Source organism: Lachancea lanzarotensis, scaffold LALA0S07 (assembly GCF_000938715.1).
Source record: "Lachancea lanzarotensis genome assembly LALA0, scaffold LALA0S07, whole genome shotgun sequence".
Lineage (NCBI taxonomy): Eukaryota > Fungi > Ascomycota > Saccharomycetes > Saccharomycetales > Saccharomycetaceae > Lachancea > Lachancea lanzarotensis.
Genome location: NW_019212885.1, coordinates 655,629 through 682,979, shown reverse-complemented (window position 1 = coordinate 682,979; position 27,351 = coordinate 655,629). Strand labels below are relative to the sequence as shown.

General features: G+C 44.0%; 11 protein-coding genes and 1 non-coding gene across 12 annotated transcripts; 6 read left to right on the top strand and 6 right to left on the bottom strand.

Annotated features, from left to right (window-relative positions):
- Positions 1-734: 734 nt before the first annotated feature.
- On the bottom strand, positions 735-1,488 carry UBC13 (LALA0S07e06942g1_1; the record flags this gene model as incomplete). The annotated part of the gene is made up of 2 exons (XM_022771631.1): positions 735-1,160; positions 1,237-1,488. The coding sequence occupies 2 exons, from the start codon at positions 1,486-1,488 to the stop codon at positions 735-737; spliced, it is 678 nt and encodes a 225-aa protein (XP_022629518.1).
- Positions 1,489-1,681: 193 nt separating this feature from the next.
- Positions 1,682-3,499, bottom strand: PAB1 (LALA0S07e06920g1_1; the record flags this gene model as incomplete). The annotated part of the gene is made up of 1 exon (XM_022771630.1): positions 1,682-3,499. One exon carries the CDS (start codon positions 3,497-3,499, stop codon positions 1,682-1,684), a length of 1,818 nt encoding a protein of 605 aa, XP_022629517.1.
- A 1,811-nt stretch (positions 3,500-5,310) lies between these two features.
- Positions 5,311-5,985, top strand: ADK2 (LALA0S07e06898g1_1; the record flags this gene model as incomplete). The annotated part of the gene is made up of 1 exon (XM_022771629.1): positions 5,311-5,985. One exon carries the CDS (start codon positions 5,311-5,313, stop codon positions 5,983-5,985), a length of 675 nt encoding a protein of 224 aa, XP_022629516.1.
- A 353-nt stretch (positions 5,986-6,338) lies between these two features.
- RAD3 (LALA0S07e06876g1_1) lies at positions 6,339-8,669 on the top strand (the record flags this gene model as incomplete). The annotated part of the gene is made up of 1 exon (XM_022771628.1): positions 6,339-8,669. One exon carries the CDS (start codon positions 6,339-6,341, stop codon positions 8,667-8,669), a length of 2,331 nt encoding a protein of 776 aa, XP_022629515.1.
- Positions 8,670-8,768: 99 nt separating this feature from the next.
- Positions 8,769-15,329, bottom strand: BRR2 (LALA0S07e06854g1_1; the record flags this gene model as incomplete). The annotated part of the gene is made up of 1 exon (XM_022771627.1): positions 8,769-15,329. One exon carries the CDS (start codon positions 15,327-15,329, stop codon positions 8,769-8,771), a length of 6,561 nt encoding a protein of 2,186 aa, XP_022629514.1.
- A 392-nt stretch (positions 15,330-15,721) lies between these two features.
- Positions 15,722-17,647, top strand: RAD24 (LALA0S07e06832g1_1; the record flags this gene model as incomplete). Its single annotated transcript, XM_022771626.1, has 1 exon — positions 15,722-17,647. One exon carries the CDS (start codon positions 15,722-15,724, stop codon positions 17,645-17,647), a length of 1,926 nt encoding a protein of 641 aa, XP_022629513.1.
- A 130-nt stretch (positions 17,648-17,777) lies between these two features.
- Positions 17,778-18,548, bottom strand: LALA0_S07e06810g (LALA0S07e06810g1_1; the record flags this gene model as incomplete). The annotated part of the gene is made up of 1 exon (XM_022771625.1): positions 17,778-18,548. The coding sequence occupies one exon, from the start codon at positions 18,546-18,548 to the stop codon at positions 17,778-17,780; it is 771 nt and encodes a 256-aa protein (XP_022629512.1).
- Positions 18,549-18,949: 401 nt separating this feature from the next.
- TMT1 (LALA0S07e06788g1_1) lies at positions 18,950-19,816 on the bottom strand (the record flags this gene model as incomplete). Its single annotated transcript, XM_022771624.1, has 1 exon — positions 18,950-19,816. One exon carries the CDS (start codon positions 19,814-19,816, stop codon positions 18,950-18,952), a length of 867 nt encoding a protein of 288 aa, XP_022629511.1.
- A 756-nt stretch (positions 19,817-20,572) lies between these two features.
- Positions 20,573-23,266, top strand: ECM32 (LALA0S07e06766g1_1; the record flags this gene model as incomplete). The annotated part of the gene is made up of 1 exon (XM_022771623.1): positions 20,573-23,266. One exon carries the CDS (start codon positions 20,573-20,575, stop codon positions 23,264-23,266), a length of 2,694 nt encoding a protein of 897 aa, XP_022629510.1.
- A 192-nt stretch (positions 23,267-23,458) lies between these two features.
- Positions 23,459-23,530, bottom strand: LALA0_S07e06744r. Its single transcript has one exon. It is a non-coding gene; the product is annotated as a tRNA-Gln (tRNA).
- Positions 23,531-25,093: 1,563 nt separating this feature from the next.
- Positions 25,094-25,855, top strand: LALA0_S07e06722g (LALA0S07e06722g1_1; the record flags this gene model as incomplete). The annotated part of the gene is made up of 1 exon (XM_022771621.1): positions 25,094-25,855. The coding sequence occupies one exon, from the start codon at positions 25,094-25,096 to the stop codon at positions 25,853-25,855; it is 762 nt and encodes a 253-aa protein (XP_022629509.1).
- An 874-nt stretch (positions 25,856-26,729) lies between these two features.
- Positions 26,730-27,149, top strand: TVP15 (LALA0S07e06700g1_1; the record flags this gene model as incomplete). The annotated part of the gene is made up of 1 exon (XM_022771620.1): positions 26,730-27,149. One exon carries the CDS (start codon positions 26,730-26,732, stop codon positions 27,147-27,149), a length of 420 nt encoding a protein of 139 aa, XP_022629508.1.
- Positions 27,150-27,351: the final 202 nt, after the last annotated feature.

Below are 27,351 nucleotides of genomic sequence, written 5' to 3'. Positions count from 1 at the left end.
TCTGAAGGAGCCAAGATTAAAGAATAGAGGAGTGATATAGAAATATGTATAGTTTTTGTATGGTAATTAAGACGGCTATGAGATGACTAGGGGAAAACTGGACCTTAAGAATGAAAGATTTCAAATAAGTTCGAAATTATATCGTTCTATACGAATACAGGGAAGTTACAAGAATTATGATTTATGCTGTCCGTGCTCAAGAGTCTTACGGAATCTATGGAGGTGCTAGCTAGTGTATTGTGGATTGAAGTTTCGTTCCCAGAATAACGCGAACTAGAAGGAACTTTTGAAGTTTATTCACACATCACCTTACACGGAGACTATTTTTTTCCTGATTCAAAAGTCAACAAAAGATACGCCAAAAAATGGCAAAAAAGAAACTGCAATGATAAGTCAAGACAGGCTTTAACTGTATTTAGTTGGCAAAGCCTTCAAAAGGCTGAGTTTCGAACACAGTTGAATTTCCGGTCGCTTCTCCCGCGGAAAACGGGCACGCGGGTTTATTCTCCATGGATATGGCCCGGAGTTTAAGTCAAGAAAAAAATTTAAATTAACAAGAAAAAAAAATGGGTAGATATGATCACGTGATCGTAGAGAATGGGGCGATGAAGACGACACACTAGTACAGAGTGATATGAGGTTTTTCCGTTCAAGCCCTAGGTAATAGATAGAAGAATACATACAGCTGTGATGTGAGTGCGTATAGATAGATCGGATTACTTTTACCCCCTAGCTCAACTACGCGGCGCATACAGTTTGGTCCATTCACGGGCCTTGGCAATAGCTGCGTCCTCATGTTGAAGCCAGTCTTCGGCCACATCGTTCGCCAACGGATCGTTGGGATTAGGACTAGCAAGTAGCGCCTGTACGGACAGCAGAACGGTACGAATTTGCAGCGCGGGCGACCAGTTGGTCTTCAACACATCCAAACAGATCCGGCCCAGCCGGTCTATGTTCGGATGGTAGATCTTGGTCAAAAACCGCACTTTGGGGGCCTCCATCGGATAATCGTCTGGAAGAAATAGTTCTAATGCAAACACTCCGTTTTCGTACGGTGACTGTTCCGGACCCTCTATCGTAACTTCGAAATACCGAAGGTTATCGTCATGCGGTGTTGCTGTAATTCCCGGTACTGGGTCGCTAACCAACCGTTCCGTCTCCTGTGGCGCGTTAGTTTCTATCGCAGCACTGGGTGAGAAAAAAAACGTAAGAACCCTGTTCTTGTATTCAACATACTTTGATGATTCTCTTTGGAAGTGAAGCCATGGTTATTTCAATGCTTACAGGGCCAATCCAGCCTTTGCTCGATCCACGAGTTGTATCAAAGATTCGAATTTTGTCCAAGAAGGTCGATGATACAACTACATCAGATGAGTGAGTTATAGGTAATTTAAGATGATTACAGATGACAGAGAAGATGACAGAGAAGATGACGTGAGAAATGATCCAGAGCGAGAAAGACAGAACTACGTTGTACAGTAAGAACATCCATAGCTCAAAACCGCTCGAGCAATGTCGATAGCAGCTCGTACAAACGTCCTTTAAACCCTCGCAGTAAGGAGGCTTCTTCTGAACTGTTTTTGATCAACAGCTTCATCAGCATTAACAAAAAAAACGTTACTTTCCCACAATTTTATTTAAAAAAAAAATTACACGACAACGTCGCCCAGTATCTGCCAGTTTACTCTTCGGCACCAGTGGCACCAGCGGCAGCAGGAGCACCAGCAACGGATTCAACATTGTGCTGAGCGTCCTGGTCCTTCTTAAAAGAATCGTAGGCAGCAAAGGCCTCTTTGAAGTGCTGCTCGAAAAGTTCATCGTTCTCTAGCAATGGGACAACCTCTTGTGGAGGTAGGTCCAAGATCATACCAGTGATCTTTCCTGCAGCTTCTTCGTCCTGGGTCTTGGCTGAAACTCTCTTGTAAAGTTGTTCACCCAAGGCCTGTCTCTGCTTTTGGTGGAAGAATTGATTACCGTTTCTTGGGAATCCACCTTGAGGACCTTGAGGTGGAACTCCGTACATAGGAGCACCTGGTCTACCAAGTTGCTGTGGTGGAACACCGTTCTTAGGCATTCCGCCCATACCACCCATCTGAGGTGGGTTAGGACCGTTGAAAGGCACGCCTCTTGGAGGCATAACACCGTAAAACATAGGCTGCATGAACTGGCCGGGCATACCAGCAGCGGCGGCAGCAGCAGCAGTGGCCTGCTGGAATCTCATCTGGTTTCTGGCTTGGATCTGCTGGGCCAATTGGGAGCGTCTGACTTCCTTTCTTTGAGCAATAGCGACGTACAAAGGCTTGCCAGCAACAATCTGCTGGTTCTTTTCGGTGATGGCCTTGGTGGCTTCCTCGGGAGTAGAGAAGCAAACAAAACCGAAACCCTTGGATGCGCCGGCGTCGTCTCTCATGACTTTGACGGAGGTGATTTGACCGAAAGGAGAGAATTCCTCTTGCAATTTCTCGTCATCCACAGAGTCGTCCAAGTTCTTCACGAACAAGTTAACACCTTGGTACTTGGCGAGTTTTTCCAATCTGGAAGATTCGTACTGTTTTTTCAATTCTTGCAAACGCTCGTATTTCTTCTGGGCACGACCAACGTATAGCTTTTCACCTTTGAAGTCGGTGTCGTTCAATTCTTCGACGGCTTTGAGGGCGGCGGTGTGGTCCTCGAAGTTCACGAAACCAAAACCTCTAAGCTTGCCTTCGGAGTCAGTTTCCAAGACGGCAGAGGTGACAGGACCAAATTGAGTAAACAATTTCTCGAACTCTTCTTGAGTAGTTTCTGGGTCCACGTTCTTAACGTACACGTTAGTGAAGTTGGATTTGACTTCATCCAACTTGGATTGACGGTCCTTCTTGGACACGTGTGGGGCGACGTACACCTCGATACCGTTTAGAAGCATACCGTTGATAGCGTCGATGGCTTCCTTAGCGGCCTCTTCTTCTTCGAAATGAACGAAACCGAATTTTCTAGACTTTCCGGTCTCATCAGTGGCGATCTTGCAAGACAAGATGTTACCGAACACGGAGAAAGTGTCGTGCAAGGCCTTGTTGTCGATAGCAGGGTGCAAGTTCTTGATGAAAACGTTTCCGGAACCTTTCTTTCTGAGAGAAGGATCACGCTGGGACCACATGATACGGCAAGGTCTGCCCTTGATAGGCTGGTAGTTGAGCTTTTCAATGGCGATTCTGCCGGCGCCGCTGTCGTGGAAGTTCACATACGCGTAACCCAAGGAGGTCTTGGTGATGGCGTCACGGCACACACGGATGGAAGAGACAGATCCGATAGGGGAGAAAAGGTCGTACAACAACGCTTCTGTGACGCTTGGGTCTAGTTCACCCACGTACAAGGACGCAGACGAAGATTCCACTTTGCTGGACTCGTTTTCGGCGCCAGCGGCGGCAGACGAAGACGACTCAGCGCCCGTTTGGGGCTGCTGTTCTTGGATGTTGAGCTTTTCCAACTGCTCCGCAGTTTGGTCGGTGACGTCAGACATCCTGAGTTTTTTTTTCCAGATCTTATAGAAACAGTGGGAAATTCAAGCAAAAATACAGCCTTGTGAAAAACGAAAGAGTACTACCACAAATATTGGGAGACAGGAAGTACTATGGTGTTCAGAAGGTGCCAAATTGCAGACGAAGCTGGTTAAAAAAGATCTTCCTTTTTTTTTTGGGCTTTTAGTTTTTTCAAAAAAATAAACCTGTGGGAAACTAGGCTTTTTTTGGGCGAGTTTTTTGTATTTTTTAGTGGTTTTTTTTGAGGACTGAGAAGGACCAAACTGTGCTGGTTCTCTAGTGGTCTCAAATACGAAAAACGGGACGGTTTTTGGTGGCTTTTTAAGTGGTTCGCTGGAGTTTTTCCAAAAATGAAGAAAATGGTTAAGAAGAGAGATGAGTTGAGTTTTAATTTTTTTTCCTATAATTTTCATCATATAGATGGTGATGATGATTGATGATGATGCTGAATCGTTTTACGATTCAGCGTCTTCGTCGATATTGATATAGATTTGTGTGAAGCTCATCGCTGTGGGGTGTGGCGCGTTAGAAAGTGTCGAAGAGATATGAATATTTAAAAGAAAAACAAGGTTTTTTTGTGTTTACCCGCCACAAAAACAGAGTCGTCATCGTGTACGGAGAAAAAGCTTCTGTAATATGGTCATGTGACGGTATCATTTGGAACGGAATATTTCTTATGTAATCTGGAAGTTCAGATTTGGGTAGAGAGACGGGTGGAGGAGTGAGTCGAGAAATGCATGGAAGTACGGGTAGCAAATCGAGTAGCAAATCGAGTCACAAAATGAGTGGAGGTATGAGTCGCAAACTAATATCGTTTTGGATACTCTCAGGTATTCGAGATGGTTGAAGTTGGTTTAGAAAACGGGTTACACACCGAGTTACGTACTCTTGGGACCCTCAATGGTACCGAATATTTCATGACAAATCACTTTCAGCCACACATCAGGATGGACAACGTCAATTGTAAAGCTTCCTGCTGATATGAAAATCTGTGTCGCTATAAGTGGACAGGATCACGTGACCGAATGACAGCGTCACCGAGGTGAAAGGTGACCAATAAGCTTACGATAGAATTCAAGCTGCTTCTAACCTTCAATTCTCCGGGGTCCCAATAATGCTTTTAAGCTTTTTCTAACATTATACACCCTATCTTCATCATGCGCTGCTCGAAATTTTGTTTGCAACAATCCATCTTCTCAAAGATGTCACGATTATCTAAAAGCACGCACGTCGGTAAAGTCTTCCCATGATGCCAGGATCAAAAGAAATTTCCACAAAGTAGTTACTAGCACCAAGTGTAGCTCAATACAACCCACACTTACAACCTTCTTCTTCTTCAAACCAATTTATCTCAAACGCCATATCTCTTTGACCCTAGCGCACCAATCTCGAAATACACAATGCCAATAATCTTCTCATTGCAATGGTTTTCATCCATTTTTTCTCATCCCAGCAAGCCAGTCGACTCTGAGTACATTTATGCCGCCGCTATTCCTGTGCCAGTATTCAAAATTCGACTAAATCTCTTGATTTCTAGAAATGTCATAATTCGACACTCGAAACAAAGAATTCTAAGAAACCAGCAGAATCGTTTATCCACACTCCAATGCATTCGCTACTAATCAGTTTTTAAACTGCCTAGCTATTCTGTCACTAATGCTCTTTTCTGTCTCGAGCGTCTCAATGAGCTTTCCCAACCATATCCAATAAAAGAAAATACTCACACTAATCGAAGATCGGGAAAATGTTTTGAGCTCAAACTCCTACCTTATACTCACCAGCCGGCGATTCGATGAATCCTATTAGACTTCTGCTACTGGGGGCTCCAGGATCTGGTAAAGGTACCCAAACTTCCCGACTTTTGGCTCATTTCAAGCACCTGCAATCAGTATCATCTGGAGATTTACTTCGACAACAAATTCAGCGCGAAACACAATTGGGCAAAGTTGCTGCTCGATACATATCACAAGGGGCTTTACTGCCCGATGCATTCATCACAGAGCTTGTACAGAACGAATTGAGCTCTAAAGGATGGTTGTCCCCTAAGTCCAGCTTCCTGCTTGATGGATTCCCCAGAACTATAAAGCAAGCGAAAGCGCTCCGCAGCAAGCTGTCCCCGCACAAGGCAGCCCTAACCATGGTTGTAGAACTAGATGTGCCCGAAAGCGTTATTTTGGAACGCATTGAGAATCGTTACGTCCACGTTCCAAGCGGAAGAGTGTACAATTTAACATACAACGCCCCAAAAGTGGCCGGCAAAGATGATCTTACAGGCGAACCACTGACTAAACGGCCTGATGACACCGCTGAGGTGTTTCAAAAAAGACTCGACAACTACAAGCAAACGCTGGCCCCATTAAAGCAGTTTTACACGGATTTGGGAATTCTGCATCGAGTTTCGGGTGAAACATCGGATATCATCTTTCCCAAGCTTCTCGCACAAGTCGATAAAGCAATTTACGAATGAAACGGAACAGTGCACGCATCCTAAAACTAAGTTTCTGGTGGGCTCAACAATAAGTCGTTTTTCGAGAGAATTAGAAGGGGCAAAGAGCTAGGAGATGATGAATTAAGACTTAAGAATGTATCTTCAAGCCACTGTTGATAAATTCTAGTTGAACACCGGTATCAAATCTGGTTTCCGGCCTGATTTCAATCTTTCCAGCTCGCCTCTACTTTAGGTCACCTGGTCCTGGATTTTGACATTAGTATATTAGCCTCTAAGTTTGAATCGTCTATGGAAAACTACGTAAGATTTGAGAACCCGCGATATATACATCTGAGGAGGTCCAGAAGATTCAGTACTTGTTGTTGGAAACCATGAAGTTCTTTATCGATGATTTGCCGGTAATTTTTCCGTATCCCAAAATCTATCCAGAGCAGTACCAGTACATGTGCGATATCAAGAAAACTTTAGATGCTGGTGGGAACAGTATCTTGGAAATGCCTTCGGGGACTGGTAAAACGGTGTCTCTACTTTCTCTCGCCGTAGCATATCAAACACACTACTCAGAGCATCGTAAGATCATTTATTGCTCCCGTACAATGTCAGAAATCGAGAAAGCACTCGTAGAACTGGAATCATTAATGGATTATAGGGCTAAAGAACTAGGACATAAAGAGCATTTTCGTGGGATAGGTCTCACCAGTAGAAAAAACCTGTGTTTGCATCCAAGAGTTCGAAAGGAGAGAAAGGGAACCGTAGTGGATGAAAAATGTCGTCGGATGACAAACGGACAGAACAAACGTATTTTAGAGCAAGATCCTGAAGCCAACGTTGAGCTTTGTGATTTCCACGAAAACCTTTACAGCATGGAGCCTGAAAACTACGTTCCGGTGGGTGTGTTTTCATTCGAAAAATTGATAAAATATTGTGAAGAAAGGACGATGTGTCCGTATTTCACTGTTCGTCGAATGATTTCCATGTGCGATATTATGATTTATTCTTACCATTATCTACTGGATCCCAAGATTTCTGAAAGAGTCTCAAGAGAGGTGTCAAAGGATGCTATAGTTATATTCGACGAGGCCCACAATATTGATAACGTTTGCATCGAGTCTCTGTCGCTGGATTTAACCAACGACGTTTTGAAACGAGCTACTAAAGGTGCCAATGATTTGGCTGACAAAATACATGAAGTGAGGCAAGTTGACGCCCAGAAACTACAAGATGAATATGAGAAACTGGTGAATGGTCTTCGTGGCCCAGATATACTTGGTACAACTGAAGAACCTCCCGTGGAATCACCCGTTCTTTCTCAAGATTTGCTCAAAGAAGCTATACCAGGAAATATACGAAGAGCCGAACACTTTGTATCATTTTTGAAAAGATTCATAGAGTATTTGAAGACCAGAATGAAGGTTTTGCATGTCATTTCTGAAACTCCAAACTCTTTTCTCCAGCATCTGAAACAGCTAACTTTTATCGAAAAGAAACCTCTTCGATTCTGTTCTGAGCGTCTATCCCTTCTCGTTAGAACTTTGGAAGTGACGGACATCGAAGAGTTCAATGCCCTAAAAGATATTGCCAGTTTCGCTACTTTGATTTCTACCTATGAAGATGGTTTTACACTAATCATTGAGCCTTACGAAATCGAAAATGCTGCAGTCCCAAATCCTATTATGAGATTCACATGCCTCGATGCCTCAATCGCCATAAAGCCGGTGTTTGAGAAGTTTTCATCCGTCATCATCACTTCGGGAACCATTTCGCCTCTCGACATGTATCCTAAAATGCTTGATTTCGAAACAGTTTTACAAGAATCCTACGCCATGACGCTTGCCAAAAAATCGTTTTTGCCTATGATTGTCACTAAAGGCTCTGATCAAGTCGCTATTTCGTCCCGTTTTGAAATTAGAAATGATCCTAGTATTGTCAGAAACTACGGTTCAATGCTAGTAGAATTTGCGAAAATTACACCTGATGGAATGGTTGTTTTCTTTCCTTCCTATCTCTACATGGAAAGCATCATTTCAATGTGGCAAACCATGGGGATACTGGATGAGGTATGGAAATATAAATTAATTCTAGTGGAGACGCCTGATGCACAAGAAACTTCACTGGCTTTGGAGACATATCGAAAAGCATGCTCCAATGGTCGCGGTGCGATTTTATTATCAGTTGCCAGAGGAAAAGTTTCAGAAGGAATCGATTTTGACCACCATTTCGGCCGGACGGTGCTCATGATTGGAATACCCTTTCAATACACCGAATCACGTATCCTGAAAGCACGACTGGAGTTCTTGAGAGAGCACTATCAAATAAGAGAAAACGATTTCCTTTCTTTTGACGCCATGCGACATGCCGCCCAATGCTTGGGTAGAGTACTGAGAGGAAAAGATGATTACGGTGTCATGGTACTAGCAGATCGGAGATTTGCGAGGAAAAAAACTCAGCTACCAAAATGGATAGCCCAGGGTTTATCTGATGCCGATCTCAATCTATCAACAGATATGGCGGTTGCCAACACTAAGCAGTTTCTGAGGACCATGGCTCAACCAACAGATCCAAAAGATCAGGAGGGCGTTTCACTGTGGAACTACGAACAACTTTTGAAATATCAGAGGGATCATCAAGAAAAAGGAAAAGGCTTCCTTCAAGTTGCGTCGAGTGAAGATAAAGACGATGACGGGGATGTTGATATGAAGTGAATGGGCTTTTGCACCTAAAATCCTTGTTGTAATTAGTGGCAAAGGAGTTGGAGGCATTCATGTGAAGAGGATATTTAAGAAACATGTAGATAATGGTTTTTAGTCGACGCGTATCTGAAAAGAAACTTCCTTGTCTGCATCAATGTATGAGTCACTGACGCACCATATAGTAATATCATGACTGCCTTGATCATCAAGCGCTATTTCGAGTTGGTAGGTCTGGATTTCTTTGTTAAGCGGTACTTTTTTGATGCAAAGTAATTCTTTGGTAGCCGGCTCTCCTGCTACCAGCCACCAGCTTTCATTCTTTGAGTAGGGGAATCTGCTCGCGGCAACTTGCAGGTTCTCAGGCTCCTCGTCCCTTGTAAGTGTGACAGAGATTTTGATAGGCGCCCCGGTCTTATAGTCTGGGGAAGACTCACTGAGCGCATACTCTAATTCTATATTCGGGTATGCGTTGACAAACGACGCAATCGATGCAAGTTCCTCGTGTTCAAACGTTAGTAATTCATCGCGTTCCTCGTCCTCAAGAGCCATTACATCAAAAACAGTTTCAACGCCCTTTTGCTTACACTTCTCCACCATGGAACGATCGAAGTAAGGCACCTGCAATAAAGCACTATCTGTATCCCAAAGACCCTGGATGATCATTTGAGATAAATCCATAGCTATAGTCGCATTCAAATGTCCCTCTCCTGCCATGAAGTCAACTATTGCGTTTATCACTTGTGGTGCTTTTTTCAAGATGAAGGCTTGATCAAGACTTAACTCGTTTCCGAGCGGTATTCTCGAAAAATGGCATTGCAATAAGACAAAGGTTTTGAAAGCCGGTGACTCAAAATCGGTGATCAGTGCAGTTTTCACAGGTATTTTATCATAAAGAGAGTTTAACGTATCCCTGTCAGTCTCACGGAATTTAATAACGCACAACTCGAATGAAGAGGCCAAGACATCTAGTATGCTTCTCAAGCCAGAACTTTTCGACAGATGTCGTTGAAAAAGTTGCATGCTCGTGAATGAAATGTTGTAATATGCGCTTATTAGACAGCCGTTTAATGGGGCTAAGATCGAGTTATCTCCGCCTTCATCGTCATTGACTTCATGAACCTCTTCAATATCTTCCACTTCGATGATGGACCACTTTACCAAATCATCAGTTACTTCTTCAACCTGCTCTGTTAAATAAGCAGATATACCAACTGGCGATACATCTTTCACACCGTAGAAACTCGGGTTACCGTGAATTCGTCTGTAAAACAAAGTAAAAGTGAGCCAGTCAATACAGTCCTGCTTTGTTTCAATCACACCAGTACTGATTTCCCGTGAAATAGCATCGGGAAGGTAGTAGTACATGAAGCTTTCAACAGGCAGGGGTTCGCTGAGAAACTTTTTATAGTATTCCTTTTTGGTGATGCTTGTCATGATGAAAGCCTGGTTGAGCCTTGAATTTGCACAGGCTACACTGAGTACATTCTGGACCTCGTTTATTGTGTAATCGACATAGCGATGTTCATTTCTCTCGTAGTAACATGTACCGAAGACGACCACTGAGCTCGATTGAAGTTGAGAAATTTCTACATCTCTGGAAATGATGAGAATCTTTATATTCCCACGCTCGAAAAGGTCTTCGACAATTTGGCGATCGTCATCGTTTAAATCTCGGTGTAAAGCGCCAATGCGCCACTTCAGAGATTCTTTTAAAAGGTTACTAGACAATGAAGCAGGCATAGAATTCACCAGCTCATTCGTCGGTTGTTCTTGGATCAAGTCATCCCTAAGGGCTAGTTTGATAAGCTCGGTCACGATCGTAGTTGCCTGTACTCTTGATGGAACATAAATGATTGTTTTGTCGTAGTCAAAGCCGGATTTCATCACTCCCGTGCACAGGGGCCACAACGTGTCCTGGATGTAGATATTGCTTTCGTCAGTTCGGGGACCTGCCTGAAATTTTATTTGCAATGGTGAGACTCTATCAGCGGGCGTGAAATTGTAGATATTGTCCTTCTTGGCACCTATCCATTCGCCGAAATCTCTACTATTCGCCACACAGTTCGACAAGCCAACTATACGAAGACCAGTGTCCAGCTGCGCTGCAATAAGGTTCATTCGAGAAATAATGCTTTCGTAGATTGCCCCCACCTCACCATCGCCAACCATGTGGACCTCGTCCAATATCAGCAGTTCAATGCTCTGAATGTTTTTCCTTTGCTTCCATTTTCTTGATGCTAAATCGAATTGTTCGGGCGTGCACAAAATTAAATGACTTCTGGCAAGCAATTGAAGATTGCTGACATTATTGTCAGTGAACTTGCTGATGACCTTTTGTCCCGCTACATCACTAAACCTTTTGGTCCAGTTGTCTGCGATAAAATCAATTCTTTGTTGTGATGGAGACACAAACACTGATCGCCCTCCACCGTTACGCCATAGATTAAGGAGTGCTATCTCAGCCATTACGATCTTGCCGGTATCTGGTGCACTCCCAATGAGCACGCTGTTATTAGTGTCGTAGAGAGAGTGAAACACTTGACTTTGTATTTTGTTGAAGTGGAGAAAATCGAATTTTTTAGAGAATTGGTCGCCTAACTCAGAAACCGGTACTGCTTCCCGGTCAAGTAGTGGTGTTGGTGCGGGAAATTTTCTTGGTAGTCGGACATCATCTAACAGAACCGGAATTTTCACCTCACTGTGAAGCCATTTTTCTGAGGTAAGAGAAATGAAAAAGTTGGGCGGCAGCCTCTGTTGTTGATCAGAGTTCAAAAAAATAGAAAAGTCCAGGTAATGTAACTCATTCGCATATTTCTGTCTCACAGATAGTATATCTTCGTAAAGAAGCTTGTCACCCATTTCATTCTCAACCATCAATATGAACTTTTCACTGTGACCATGAATTTTTGAGTCCCACGTCCACTTTGGTAATATTTCAAGGTCGAACTTTACCACGCTAGGCGTTAAAGGCTGTATAGAGCAGCTCAGCTCCAGCCGTGGAAATTTCTGTAGAAGATCATAAACGAGTTTACCGTTTTTCTCCGATCGTATTGCCTCCCCAACTTCACGAGGTGAGGATAAACGGAAGTAGTCCTGCCATGGCAGAAAAGAAGCCTCTGTGTGCCGTATCACCTCCAGAGGACAAGATTTGAACTGCCGCAAAGCGGAGTCTGTTATCCACATTCTCTTTTCAACAGACTTACACAGGTTTAGCATGAATTTGGCAAGTCTAGGTAATTTCTTAGCATGGGCTAACTCATAAAGAGCTCTCGTCAGTCTAGCAGCGCTTTGTGTGATGTACAGCATATCTGACCTCAGTGCAAAACCGTCCAATTTGGTGCGAGAAATATAAGCTTGTAACAGAACGTTGACTTTGGCAATCGGTTCAGATGCATCCTCCTGAATTGGAATTGGAGCCTTTTCCAGCAATTTTTGAAGTTCGATTTTCTCTTCGTGTCTAACAGGGATATACTTGAATTCATCAGATTTGGAAAACACGCGGAAGATTTCTATGGGTGTCAAATGCTCATTGACTAACCGATTGTACATCGATATCGAGTGGTATTGGATGTAAAAATGCGAGGCAATTTTACCAAGCACCGTTGGCGATACAGCCCCCGTTAATGCGTCATATACCACAAGACTATGTTCTTTTAGGATTTCCAAAGCCGAATGTGACAGCTGTTCACGATACAGAAGCATACCGTCGTCGTCGTCGCTCGAGGGGCTTTTGTAGAGCTCAGGGTTTACCAGCATGCGGACAAATAAGTAAGTGAACCCAAGCCAATCAACAGCCTCCTTCCTATTTTTTATGTTGCCCAAGACAACTTCGGCGTTCAAACTATCAGCGAGTTTACCCACAAGTTGTGACTCAATGGGTAGCTGCTGATTCAACATGGCAAGATAGTACTGGATACTGGACTGATGAGTGATTATTATACCTTCTCCAAAAGTATCGTAACGGGGACGTCCTGCTCTTCCCAACATCTGAAGTACATCTTGCGGTGAAAGACGAATCCACGTCCCTTTCTCCGGGGAGTATACGTCGGTTCCTTTGATGATAACGGCATGCGCTGGCAGATTGACACCCCATGCGAGTGTGGCAGTTGAGACTAGCACTGACAAGAGACCGTCAGCAAAAAGATCCTCGGATAAGGAACGATCTGATTTCGAGAGACCAGCGTGGTGTATACCAAAGCCGAAATGCATGAGTTCAGCCAAGTGTTTGTCCGAAACGGTTTCAGACTCTCTTTTTATGACCTCCTTGGATCCGGGTTCAGATCTGATGAGGTAGCTCAGTTTTTCTTCCTCCTGTAGTTTGTCTTTCAGAAAAAGAGCCGTCCTTGCAGTATCTTTTCGAGAATGCACGAAAACGATGACTTGATGCCCCTGCTCTACCAACTCCAACAGTTTGTCATAGCAAGCTTGATTCATTGCATTGACCTTCTTAACTGCGTTTGTCTCTGTGATTCCGCAAAATTGCTGTGCCAAAGGACAAGGTCTAAAAGACGAATCAAAATAAAAAACATTCTGTTTAGGTGCCCGCAGAAACCTAGCGACATCTAGGTAGTTTGGAAGAGTGGCAGAAAGCGCCACTATTCTTGTTTTCTCTGCAGCCGTCGCGTCACGAAGAGTTCTGGCAACGATACCCTCAAGAACAGGGCCACGGTCATCGTGCAAAAGATGAACCTCGTCAATAATCAAGAGCTCTACTAAGCTCGTGAAATCTCCATCTCTTTTTTTTCTTGTTGTTATATCCCATTTTTCCGGTGTCGCTATCAGCACAGTAGAATCCGCAATCTGCCGCTTGGTTAAGCTCGAATCCCCAGTGAGCTCACCGACTTTGATTCCAAAACCCGCAAGCCTTCTTTGGAACTCTCTGACCTGCTCCTGAACAAGAGCCTTGAGCGGAGCGATGTAGACTATTTTGTAGTTTTTCAAGTTGAACGTTCCGCGGCTTTCATCGCGATGGTTACTTAAGACTCTCAAGACTGTCAGCATAGCGATATTTGTCTTACCCGATCCGGTCGGGGCACATATAAGCATATTGCTATCATTACCGAAAGCCGAAGGAAACACTTCCGACTGTATCCTATTCAAGTGAGTAGTCTCATTGGTTGGAAACGCTCCTCTAGCCCACTTTGGAAGTTCTGTTATCGGCACCGGCTCCAATTTGGTTGATGGCTGCGGTGGTGGTGGAATATGGATCTCCTCGTAGGAGCTTTTCACTCTCTTGAAAGAGTCAGCTGGTAAAGTCACACGCTCCGCGGTAAATAATTCTGATCCTTGCCCGAAGGCCAACTGTTGCAGATTGATTGTTGTTGGAACACTCGACTTCGATTGCTTCTTTGGTCTCTCTTGGCTGGGGAGATCTTCAGCCAGAGGATCGTGAGAAAGTTTCCGCTTGAGCAAAGTTGTTCCTGATGCATACTCATCTATGAGTTCCGACAATTCAAGCTTACGCATTTCATCTATTACCCCCGCTTTCTGTTCCGCTGATGAGCTTGACAGTCTTACGCCCCAGTATAGCCTCGCAGCATTCTCGACCAAGAATCTCACCAAACTGTCCATCAATTGAAGTGAGCCCTTGAGCTTCGCTTCCAGCTTATTTTTTTCTAGATAATTTTCTCCCAGCGCTTGCAGAACTTTTTCTTTCAACACTTGGACGTCTTGCTCTGAAGTTCCTCTCATTATCTTTGAAATCGATCGCAGCAAGAAAAGATCATCAATCTGGTGAATTGGCATGGAAATGTGGTGATCCGCTTGAGCAAAAGTCAGAGTATCGTCCTTGACCTCCATGCCATCTATAGCAACAGGCTCAGCGGGCCACTTCTGATTTTCCATGTTTCTTTTTCCCTGAAGTTTACCATATCCATCGTCGTCTATAACATCATCCCCTTCATCTTCTTCAGCCTCTTCAAGTTCATTCGTTAACGTGTTTCCAGCTTCCTCGCCATCCATTTCTTGCGCTTCATCCATTTCGTCTTCACTCGCCAGGATGGCTACACCGTCTTCGGAATCTCGCTGAGGGGAATTATCTTGATGGTAATCACTTATCTGTTTGCTCAAATCAACTATTTGATGGAATTTGGATTGTGAAATAAAAACTGAAAGGTTTTCTTGGATTTCGGACAATTTACGGTCCATGTGGAGTCCTTCTTCGTCTTTCTTACCTTTCAAAGTTTCCAAAATGTAGTCTGTAGCCGATAAAATGATGTCATGCGGAATATCGTCCCCCAGCAATAACGAGACAAGGTACACGATCTCATCGTAGCGTTCTGTATTGGCGTCATCTGAAGGCCTGTAGTTCAATTTTAGCATTGAGTTGACGCTAAGAACAGTAGAATTGGTACCGTTGCGATTGTTTTTGGCTTTCTGCGGTCTGGTCCTGGATCTCATATTTTCTGGACTTATCATGACACCTTCAGACTGACCATATGTATCCTTTTCCGTAGAAGATGTAGTACGTGTTTGAGCCGCCGATGCCCCCATGTCTTTCACCGATATTCTGCCCAGCATGGATTTTGGCTGTGATTCCGCTGCATCTTTCAGTGGATCTGATCGCTGTGTGTGTAATGATCGATCGGCCCGTAGCACCTTATTAGACATCTCATCATACCTGTACAACTCTCGTATTTTCTTGTCCTTTTCGTCATCGGCTTCCGCTTGCATCTCTGGAAATCTATAATTTGACACGTTCTATCTAAACTGCCAATGTTGGATGTCGAGTGACAGGTCAAACTTAGGCTTGAAACGTTGATTTTACTGTGACTTTTTTAGTTGGTCAAGTTCGGTTCGATGCTCTCTCTATTGACTTTTAATTAATTGGACTATATGTAACTTGGAACGGGCGATGAGTATCCATCAAGAGTTAAGCTTGTATTCGGACGACGACTTCAGGAGCTATGAGCGATTTGGTGACGACAGGGCTCTTGAATCAACTTTGGTTTGCTTTTGAGAATCTGAACAGTGATTTGAAAGGTGCTGTTATCGCTTCCTTCATTCTTTTTTGTCCATTAGAAGGTCGAAAAGATACGGTAATTTAGCCTTGCATTGGAAGTGTGATGGAATCGCAGCGACTCAAACGTAGCTTGAGTTCATTGACTACGGAGATTAACGGTTTGCGTGAAGGCTCATTCTGTTCTAGTACCTCCTCTTCAATTGCCAAGAAAAGCCGGCAAAGTCCTGCTACTATTGCAGAGAGCGACATAAAACACACATTGGAAGACAAATCGCACGAAGTGGAAGAGTGGTGCCAAAAATACGAACCTCATGGAACAGCGAGTCTTGTTCTTCATCAGCGAAAATTACAAGATGTACGAAATGTGCTCGAACCCATGATCAGCGGAAACAGCATGTGTCGAATTCTGCTCTTGACGGGACCTGCCGGTTCTTCCAAAAGCAGTTGTGTCAAGACCTTGGCCAACGAAGCTATACGAGATCGTCTGAATACACTGCCTGCGCCAAATTTCACTCTCGGAAACCCTAGAAAACACCAGAGCTATATCGAGTACGACGGAAGTGCTGTCCCATTGGGCGTATCCAAAGTTGATCATTTCAACCAATTTCTAGCTGAGTCCAAATATAGAGTGGGTCTCAACGTCGCGGTACTGCTCGTAGAAGACCTGCCAAACCTTTTTCATGAGGAAACCAAAACTCAGTTCCAACAATCCTTGTTGAGATGGCTTTATAGCCCACAGTCGCGCCTGCCGCCATTGGTCATTTGTTTGACAGAATGTGAAATTCATGGTTCCAAAGATGCATCTTACAGCTTTAGCATTGATACGCAGTTCATAGCTGAAACAGTATTAGGACCTGAAGTTTTGAATCATCCGTGCCTACGACGCATCAAGTTTAATCCTATAAACAAGACCTTACTCAAGAAGCATCTGAAAGCCATATGCGATAGGGAGAGAAAATTGATCAAGGCAGACCGGTGGGAGCAAAGGGAAGCGTTCATCGCAAGCATAGCTGAGAATTGTGGGGACTTGAGATCGGCGATATCTGCATTACAACTGTGGGCTACGACCTCTGGATCGGCATCCACTTTTACCAGCACTAGAGAACAATCCGTTTCTTATTTCCAAGGTCTAGGAAGGATAATTCATGGTTCCAAAGATTTGCCGAATGACAGCTCAATGATAAATGAGCTGATGTACTCACATAGTGCTGGCACCGGAGAGTTGCTTAAGATGGGAGTTTTGGAAAACTATGCGACTTTTAGCAAAGGTCAGTTTTCTCTCTCACACGCCGTTAGCATCTTGGACTCTTTGAGCATCGCCGATATAATGACAATGGAAAACACGTCAACAATTACACTCACTGAGTCAGTAGAATTTCCTCTACGCGCAGTGAGACATACATTTGCATCTCTGGGCAAAATAGCCACTTCATCGCATCATAGGCCCAATTTCCCTCGAGAGTCGAAGGTCCGTAAGCTGCGCCGAAACTTCATGACTGAAGCAGGTAGATATGCCTCTGTCAGCATTCAAAAATACAAAAGTTGGCATAGTATGAGCAACATCGCTCTATACTATAGCTACTATGCGCCTCTCATAAGAAGACAGTTGAACTACAAAAGAAAATACTTGCAGCACTATTTAAATTCTTTGGGATCTGACAGTGAGCGCAAGAAAGTCATGTTAAGCGGTTCAGATTTATTTGTCGTTAATGAACAGGTGGATGTTTTAAATCGCATTGGCGGAGAATTGAGATCAATTAGTGCCACCTCGGACGTTGTGCTTGAGGAGAACGAAGAGCCTCTTGATATGCGACCGCACATGATAATGGCACACGTTAGCGACCGCCCTGAAGCTGCTGTTGACAACGAACATCTTTCCACTGACGAGGATGATGGAATCAGTGAGGAAATTTTGGATCCAATTGTGGAAAGTGCGAGCGAGCATGACACTTTCAGTTTCAGCGATGAAGATGATCCGATCTATGACGTGTTGGCGTCACAATCGCCACGCAAGACCAACCCGCATTAATGACCTGTGTTAAGTAACGAAAAATAAACTACAAAAGAGTGGGTACAGCCGCGATATACTACCCGGTGATTTCTCGCTATGAGAACAAATACACCAACTTGCTTCCACTGGAAGGACTCTTCTTCTTTTTTCAAGCATTCATTGCATTCTGGAAGAATTCTGCGTCTTCTTCGAGCGATTCTTTTATGATGTCAAGACCACCTTGAAACTCACCGCTGATGTACAGCTGGGGGAAAGTTGGCCAGTCTGAGAATTTTTTCAAACCCTGTCTGACAGAGTCGTCCTTCAATATGTCGAAAAACCCAAATCTCACCTGGTATTCGCGTAGAATGCCCACCATTTGTCTAGAAAAGCCGCATTTGGGCTCGGACGGTGTGCCTTTCATGAAAAGCATCACTGGAGCAGCCTGAGTCAATTTCTTGAGACGTTCTATTAGTTCTTCCTCACTTTCTCCCTCTTCTTCTTCTTCTTCCTCTTCTTCCTCGTCTTCGCCGTTGTTGGACCCCAGAGCCCCTGCTTTAGTGCCCTGGCCTGCTGAAGACGACGAAGCTGACGCTTGTGGAGCAAGACTACCGTTAAATCTGCTTAACACCTTGACGAATTCCTTAGGATCAGCACCGGAAATTTCGTGCAAGATGGTACCGTTTCTGATCATCACGAAATATGGCACCGATGTCACGTCGAATAATTCAGCAATTTCCGCATTGTCGTCTGCGTTGATCGTCAGAAACAGCACTTCTTTGTTGACGGGCTCTTCGCTCAACGCAGTCACCACCGCACTCATCGTTTTGCAGGGTTCGGCCCATGATGTGTGGAAATATAGCGTAATGAGTTTTCCTGCTGAATTTTCAGTTGTTAGCTCGGTGAATTGGTCCTGCGATTTAATGTCTACTAGTGGCATTTTGATATTGTCAAACTGTCTGTGTGGAACCTTCCAAGACGAATATCTGGTCTGAGTCCAAATTTTTCACGGAACAAAAGTTGCGACCAAAGGTAGAGATTGATCAGACGTTTCTGGCTTGGCTTATAAACGTTCTTGAACTCAACCTAACTGGCTGATTCATCTCCTGATGAGGTCTCGATGCCTATGTCTTTCGACAGACGTAGAGAATACTCAGAATCTGACAAAGTTCCGGGTCTCGTGATCCACCACCAATAAAACCCACCAGCATTAGTAAGAGCAGCCAACAGCGATGACAGCGACAGTGCTGTAGCTTAGCGATAACCCAAATTGTCCAAGTGTGCACTACAGGATATCGCAAGAAGCCTGGGCCTGCCGTTGTGCTCGTTTAGGCTTTATGTTCAGCATTTCTTGCGGGCAAACTTGTATACTGTGTTCCAAGTGACATTAATGAGGGATTGAGGTTGCAAGCACGCACGGGCCTTTACTCTGTTGATGAAAATATCTCGGACATCTGGTTGTGTCTTGTTAGCGCGTTTCCAAGCGTTGTAAGCGCTCCAGCTCCCGATATAGTCCTCGAATTCGGCCACGGTCATGGATCGGTCGATTCTCAGAGGTTTTTGAGAGTAAACTGGGTTTTGAGCATCACGAGAGCGATACTGGACCTCGGTGATATCGTCAAAACGTTTAGGATCGAGTTTCTGAGACTCCAAGAGATTGCGTAGAATTTCCCGGCCAGGGTTCTCCCAGTAGGACCCCAATTGGTCTGCCCCGTACTGTAGTTCGGATATGGCATCATCGAGATCCGGGAAATCTGTGAAAGACGGATCCACGTACCCCCATATCGCGATGGTACCACGGTCTCTAAGCGCTTGGAAAACGGCGGATTCGAAAGCGCGGAAATCTAACCAATGGCAACATTGTGCTGCCGTCACCATATCTGCGGTGTTGGCCGCTATCCAGTCCAGGTCCTCTGCAGCGTGAACGCTGAACTGCACATTTTTTCCAGAGCTTTGGCCGCCGCAAGCTGCAAGCTTTTGGAGCGCAGCGTCAATCATACCTGGAGACATATCGGTACCGTAGACCTGTCGGAACTGGAGGTTTTTGGCGAGTTCGAGTGTGAAGTTTCCAGGCCCACATCCAACATCAATGAGTACATCACGCTTGCCTTGGTGGAATTCACTGAGTTGTTTGAAAAACGCCACAGGATACGTTGGCCTGGCGTTTGAATAAGTGTTAGAAGCGTAGTCTTGAGACGAAAACTCCATTAGTGTGTCTAAACCTTCTTCAAACTTTCTCTTACTGGTAATCTTCCTTTATTATGTACAACCTTTAAATTAAACTGACGTCCCACTCTACAGACCAAATAAAGAAAAAACTCCGAACACCGGTTGAAGCAAAGCTCCAAAATGCCGTTAGTCTAGGTTATCCTGAATGTATATAAAAGCACAATCATTTATAGAAGCCCGTTGATTCATTCATGGTACGCTGATGTACGAAGGAGTGTGTTTTGTTCTTGTAAGTTTTTGAATAGAAATCCGTTCTTCCAGCATTAATGGTTTGCATACGTTTCTTCAGTACCGGATCCAAAGTTTTGTCATCATTCCAAGCCCTTTATGCTAGTCCTTAGCCCTCAATGACAGCCATCGACACCAATCACACCAATCGCACTCACGCCTTAGTCGACACGAATCAACTCGCACATTAACAACGGATATCATCCATCGCTGGAAGAGATGGTGTCACATAGCTATACAACAGCAATCCACGAAATAGTTTGCTCCGTCTCCTAGAAAAGTTGGCCCAGGGCATTAAAACTGACACTTTCGAGAAAAGCTCGTTCACGTGACTTTTTCAGAGAGATCTTATATGGCATTGACGAACATATTCGCAATCGGTGACAGAAGAAGCTCTTGGATGTCAAACTGCAGAGAAAGGCTTCTTCAACCCAGCAACGTCGTGCTTTTATACCACATCTTCGGTAACAATATCACAAGTTTGAAACAGTTTTTGATACCAACGCTATGCCAGGGCCAAAAGCGAGTGGCGGAAGCAAGCCAAAAAAGCCTCTTACTCGCTTGGAAGAGATGGCGAAAAAGGCGTACGAAACCAAAAAGGTAAACAGTACAATATCCAACGACTCTAGTCTCAGTCTGCGATCGTTCAAAGGCGTGAAAGCTTCAAATAGCGGAGCAGATTCCAGTTCGGCTACCAGGAAAGACAGTGGTAAGGCCAAACCAGCACGCAATGCAAAAGAACCCAAGAATGGCAAACCAGCAGTGCAGGGCTCTACAAAGCCTTCTGTTAGAAATAAGACCCCAAAAACGCAGCACATCAATGGAAAGAATGGCGTATCCTCCAAAAATGGACATGCCAAGCAACGGCAGCAGCCTGGAAACCCTGTCGTTACCGTTAACAACTCGACATCGAGCGGTTCTGGCACTATTTCACAAAGTGCCCCCCAGACAGCCGATAAAAGCCAGGTCAAATCGTCCAACGGGCCGTCTAAACGTTCAGAACCTTCTTTAGTGCAGAAACCACGCAATAACACCAAGACAAAAATTACAGGTCGCAAAGATACTGCTCGTAAGAATAAACCTAAGGTAACTGCAAGCGCTCCTAATTCAAAACGTGGTGAAAAGTCTAATAAGCCAGCTAATAAGGTCAAGACTGAAAATACCCTGCCTAAACCGCAAGTCCAAACAATAGATGAAAACTCCGAAAGTTTTGAAGAAGGTGAGCCTTTGAAGCGCTTTACCCAATATGTTCCCAAAATGTCTTACCCCAACTTGGAGGAGTACTTCAACGAATTCTCGTTCGCACTTTTCCTTGAGGAGCGACTTGAAAATGACTTTCTACAAGATTTCGAGATTACATGGCCGAAAAATCCAAATGAAAAGGCATTGGTCGTGAAAATGAAGGCTGATAGTGACGAAGTCAAGAAATTGTTGCCACCACATCTTGTCAAGCTTGGTAGGCTGCCTTTTACCAATCAGCAGCCCTTGATGTTGACCAGCCAGGACGAATCGAAGGTTTGGTACACCTTTGTCAGAGAGCTCGACTCCAAAAGAAACTGCATCACGATTCTCCTCGAGCTGTATTCTTGGAACAGGGTTCCTTTACCTATCAAAGAGGGAAACAAGAATTTCAAGCTGTTGCCATGTTCTGCCCAGGTTAATAGAATCATGTTCGCAATGACCAGAGTGCAAAATCCAAAGTTTATCAAATTGATTCTGGGTCAGGAGCGTATCAAACAATTGAACTTCAACAATCGTTTGCAATTCTCTAAAGATACCTTCAACGATTCACAAAAGGCTGCTATTCAGCATGTTTTGAACAACAGCATCACTGTTTTGCAAGGACCTCCAGGCACAGGCAAAACATCCACTATCGAAGAGATTATTTTGAAAGTGATGGAAAACTTCCACACTACGCCAATCCTCTGTGTCGCAGCTTCGAATATTGCGATTGACAATATTGCAGAGAAATTTATGGTCAACAGACCTGACATTAAGATTCTTAGAATCTTGTCGCAGTCCAAAGAGGCACAGTATAATAATGACCATATGCTGGGTAAAATTTGTCTGCACAATATCGTTTACGACCAGCTTCCTGATGATATTAAGGACAATATAGGAAAGCTGAGATCAGGTATTCCTGGTCTGGTTTCGAAGAACCAGTACAATAAGTTATTGACCACACAAAATGCCATCTCTGATCGGCACATTGCACAGGCTCAAATCATTTTCACCACAAATATTGCATCAGGTGGGCGCCAATTGAAAGCTATCAAAGAATTACCAGTAGTAATTATGGATGAGTCCACGCAGTCCTCCGAAGTTTCAACTTTGGTGCCACTGTCACTACCGGGCATCAAACGCTTCGTTTTTGTCGGTGATCAAAAGCAATTGTCCAGTTTCAGTAACGTACCACAATTGGAAATGTCTTTGTTTGAAAGAATCTTGACCAACGGAACTTATGACAATCCTCATCTGTTAGACACACAATACAGAATGCATCCTGCGATCAGTGAGTTCCCGATTAAGACCTTTTATGACGGGAAACTAAAGAATGGTGTGACAGCTGAGCAGAAGAGCTGGCCAGGTCTAGCATTCCCATTATTTTTTTACCACTGCAACAAGGGCCCTGAGTCTAAAGTTTTTAACTCTAAACGTGGGATGAGAGGTTTCACATACAACAACACGCATGAGGCCGAAGCTGTTGTCGAGGTTTTACACAAGCTAATAGTCGAAAAGAATGTGAGGAGAGACGAAATAGGTATCATTACACCATACTCTTCACAGAGGGATCTGATATCGGAGTTGTTGGTGCGCGATCCTGTGGTCAATCCGTCAGGCAAGGCAATGGAACAAGAGATGGACAAGGACGACGTTTTGGGAGGCGGAGAATCTGTTGGCGGAGGCGCGAACAAAGTCACCATCAACATCGTCAACGGCGTTTTCGTTTCAACCGTCGATTCGTTCCAGGGCCACGAAAAGCAGTTCATTCTTTTTTCGTGTGTGCGGAATAACGACGAAAACAAGATCGGTTTTGTGAAGGATCGTAGACGTATGAACGTTGCATTGACCAGAGCTAAAAACGGTCTGGTGGTGGTAGGAAACAAAGACGTGATGAGACAAGGCGACCAGCTGTGGCAGCAATACGTGGATTACGTTGAAGAAAAGGACGTCGTATTTGACACACTGAGTGGTTACTAAGCTAGACGAATCAGTACGTGCCAAATATATATATAGATATATACATATAGATAGAACATACGATCAAGGCACTTAAAAATCTGAACTCCAAAGACTTGAACTTTCACTGGCTAGGTGGTGGGGGGGAAGAAGCCGACAGCTTATTGTAGGATTTAAAAAAAAAATATCTCGTGCCTGGCTGGATTAAAAATAAGGTCCTACCCGGATTCGAACTGGGGTTGTTCGGATCAGAACCGAAAGTGATAACCACTACACTATAGGACCTATGGTGCTGGAAGAAAAAATACCTTGTCTTATATATTGTGAGCAAATATCACGTTGAACAAATTAGTAAAAGTCGTAAAGGCTCAAGTCACGTGAACACTTCCTTTCCAGGAACCAAACTAAACATGAAAATACCAACAAGAACATTTATCAAAGACCTATAAGCGTAAACAGCTACGAGCTACCAGTTTCTGTTCTGACCCCTCTTTTCTACCAACCCAAACCATGTTTCGTGTCTATTTTTTCCCATACACCAAATCCTTGTTCGTTCAGAGTGACGTCACGTTTTGCTTTAGTTATTTTTCGGGGGGAGGGGGCTTAATTTTCATAAAAGCTCGTTCTTACACTATACAAAACAAAGCTTCCACCACTCTTGTTACTACTTGCGTGTTCAATAACGGAGAAACCCCAAACCAAATAGTATGTAAACGTGTGATTCTAAGTTGTGGAGTGTGAAATACGATTCGTTGTATCAAATGCGAGTGCAAGAAGGCCCTTGAAAGGCCTTACGTCCTGTTTGTTTACTGTTTGAGCTCAAAAAAATCGCCCCTGATTTAGTCTTTTCATGAGAAGGTGAGATTGTGCGATCAGTAGATAGATCCAAGAGTTTATGGTAAAAAAAGAGTCGATCACAGCGGGAAACGATCAGCCCATTGAACGCAACTCAAACGCCATGATTTCAAGTTGTGTTTGGTCTTTGTTTTTAGGCCTGTGAGTGGATTTTATTGTCCGTGTTGTTTATCATTTCGGCTCGGGTGGCAAAATAGGAAAAAAACCAAAACAGAGGGCCTAAAAAAATTAGTGGTGCGTAAAAAATTTTGGCCGAGTTGGTGGAGAGAAACACGTGACCGTGCGGCTGGGGTTCGAAACTGCAACGGGACAAGATTGTTTTGGAATTCTATTTTTTTTTTTTTAATTCTTTGGGTCAACAAGCCATAATGTATGATCGATAATCGTCGGAGGGGTTGGCGAAATGACAGCGGTGCTAACGACCTGTGAACTTACAGGAAAGTCGCCGTGTCAAGACAACGAGGCTGGAATGGCTCAATTAGACGTTTCTTTGGGATCTTGGTTTTTTTGTGGTCTCGCTGGCTGGCCAGCACTTGGCTGTTCTGTCGTCACCTCGCCCCTTTTTGCTGCACGCACTAGAGAACGTGCGTTTCCGTCCGAATCGGGATGTGTGCAGTGAGGAGGGGCATATGTGGAAAAAAACGGCACAAACAGATAGGAGAGGGAAAAAAAATTGTAAAAAATGGAAAATTGGAAAAGAAATGAAAAAGCCCAAAAAAAAAAAAATTAATATGGGAACGTCTATCCCGAATTTTTCCAGTCCTGTGTCAATCGAGTCTGCAACACTGCTACTATTTCTATCGCTTGCTTGTTTCCCCCCCACCCCGTTACAGAACGCTTGAATCCCTTCATCGGTATATCAAAGATCACACACTCAATAACCGAAGAAGCATTTGTCACTGCGTATGGGCAAATCCACTCCAAACTGTTACCTGCTTCAACAATTCTCATTTACTAACGTTTTCCACACTGCAGAACTCATTCTAAAACACAATGTCACAAAGTCGCGAAGATTCCGTTTACCTGGCCAAGCTTGCCGAACAGGCTGAGCGTTACGAGGAAATGGTGGACAGTATGAAAGCCGTTGCGTCGTCCGGTCAGGAATTGTCCGTGGAAGAGCGTAATTTGCTGTCGGTCGCCTACAAGAATGTCATTGGTGCTCGTCGTGCCTCTTGGAGAATCGTGTCATCCATCGAACAGAAAGAAGAAGCCAAGGAGAAGTCCGAACACCAAGTCAAATTGATCCGCAATTACCGTTCTAAGATCGAGTCTGAGCTAACCAAAATCTGTGACGACATCCTGTCCGTGCTCGACACTCACTTGATCCCCTCTGCCACTACCGGTGAGTCGAAGGTGTTCTACTACAAGATGAAGGGTGACTACCACCGTTACTTGGCTGAGTTCTCGTCCGGTGAAGTTAGGGATGGTGCCACCAACGCCTCGTTGGAAGCCTACAAGACCGCGTCCGAGATCGCCACAACAGAATTGCCTCCTACCCATCCAATCCGTTTGGGTTTGGCTTTGAACTTCTCCGTGTTCTACTACGAAATCCAAAATTCTCCAGACAAAGCCTGTCATTTGGCCAAGCAAGCTTTCGACGACGCCATTGCTGAGCTAGACACGCTGTCTGAAGAGTCGTACAAGGATAGCACATTGATCATGCAATTGTTGAGAGATAACTTGACTTTGTGGACTTCTGACATGTCAGAGGCCGGCCAAGACGAGCAACAACCTGCGGAAGGTGCTCAGGAGTAAACTTGTGTGTGACGACCCGGTTATTTTTTTTCTATCTTTTTTGTTTGCTGTTTTTGTGCGTTTGAGACTCAAAAATAAAGTTCAAGTGCGAGGAGCGGGGCGCAGGACAGATAGTATCGATTTCCTTTTGTTATCTTCTTTTTTCCTTTTTTCATTGTGGTCTATCGACTTCGCCTCCGATGATAATATGCTGAAATTCTGTCGCAGGATGTCACAGTTTTGGTTTCTCGAACTGCTAATCCTCACCTGTCAATGTCAGCCTTGGCAATGCTCTACAAATATTTCTAACCTGTTTTACTGTTGTCCCCGCACCTCAAAATAAAAGAGAGAATCGAACTGTCTTTCCTGACTGTTCCGTTTGAACACCAAACCCACATGCTCAATACGCACATTCAAACCTCAAACATCAATCAACGACGACCACCCCTCCCCCACCCCACCGGTTACTACCTTATTTTCTTCTAGCACGAACCCAACTATTGAATTAATCCCCTTCTTCTCTTTTAACATTTGAAAGCGCTGGGCATTTTAACGATGATGTACGAGGGCGATGATTTCAAAACCAAACCAACCTGCCTTTATAATTTTCTATACCGCGAATATATCTTTGAAAGATATTCGATCAATTGTAACCAAAGACATCACTACAGGCATCCGTCTGGCGAAGCCTTTTTTTTTCTTGTTGATCGAGGCTGATTGATTGTCACAGACAGTACTTAGTAGCAGTATATTAAAATAGCGATTTTTTTCAAATTATTCTGAAATTTCGTGATCAGGGGCGTGTAGAAAAAGTAGAACACAAACTTGGTTTGGTCTAACCAGATTAATCTAGCAGTTAGTTGAATTCAAGTCCTCAAAAGTTACAATACTAAAAATGTCCAACGTTTCGCCTCAGATCTTCAAACTTGTCAATCTAGCAGCTGGTTCGCTGGCCAGTTTATCGGCTTTGACCCAAACTTCGTACTTGCTGAGCAACTTTCCAGCTTTTTTGATGGCAATTTACGCATTGGGACTAGCTGTTCCTATTGTGTACTTGGAATTTAAAGTCCCTCCTAATCTGTACAGGTTTGCTTCTTTCTACTTCAGTTTTATCGGTCGCGGACTAAGCTTTATCCTGCTGTCGCTGCTATTGAGCTTCGGTGGTGCTTTAAAGATTTTTGCCTCTTTGCTGCTGTTCTTAACGGGTGTAGCCTTCGTAATTGTGGAATTCGTGCCCAGCGTTCAGGAACCGGATAATTTTAGACCTGAGGGAAGTTCCATTGCAGTAGGCGAGGACGCCGATGACATTATTTGAATATTCGATCCGCAACAACAATCCAATAAGAGGGGCCTATATATGCATTCATAAGTTTAATGAATTGTCGCGTTTAGTGATGGTAAGAATAGATGACTACAGAAGAGAACTCATGGTTAGGGTCCTCATTTCACCCATTTCCAGGCTAATTTCTTATTAAATGACACCTTTCCAGTATAATCATTAATAAATTGTAGCGTCG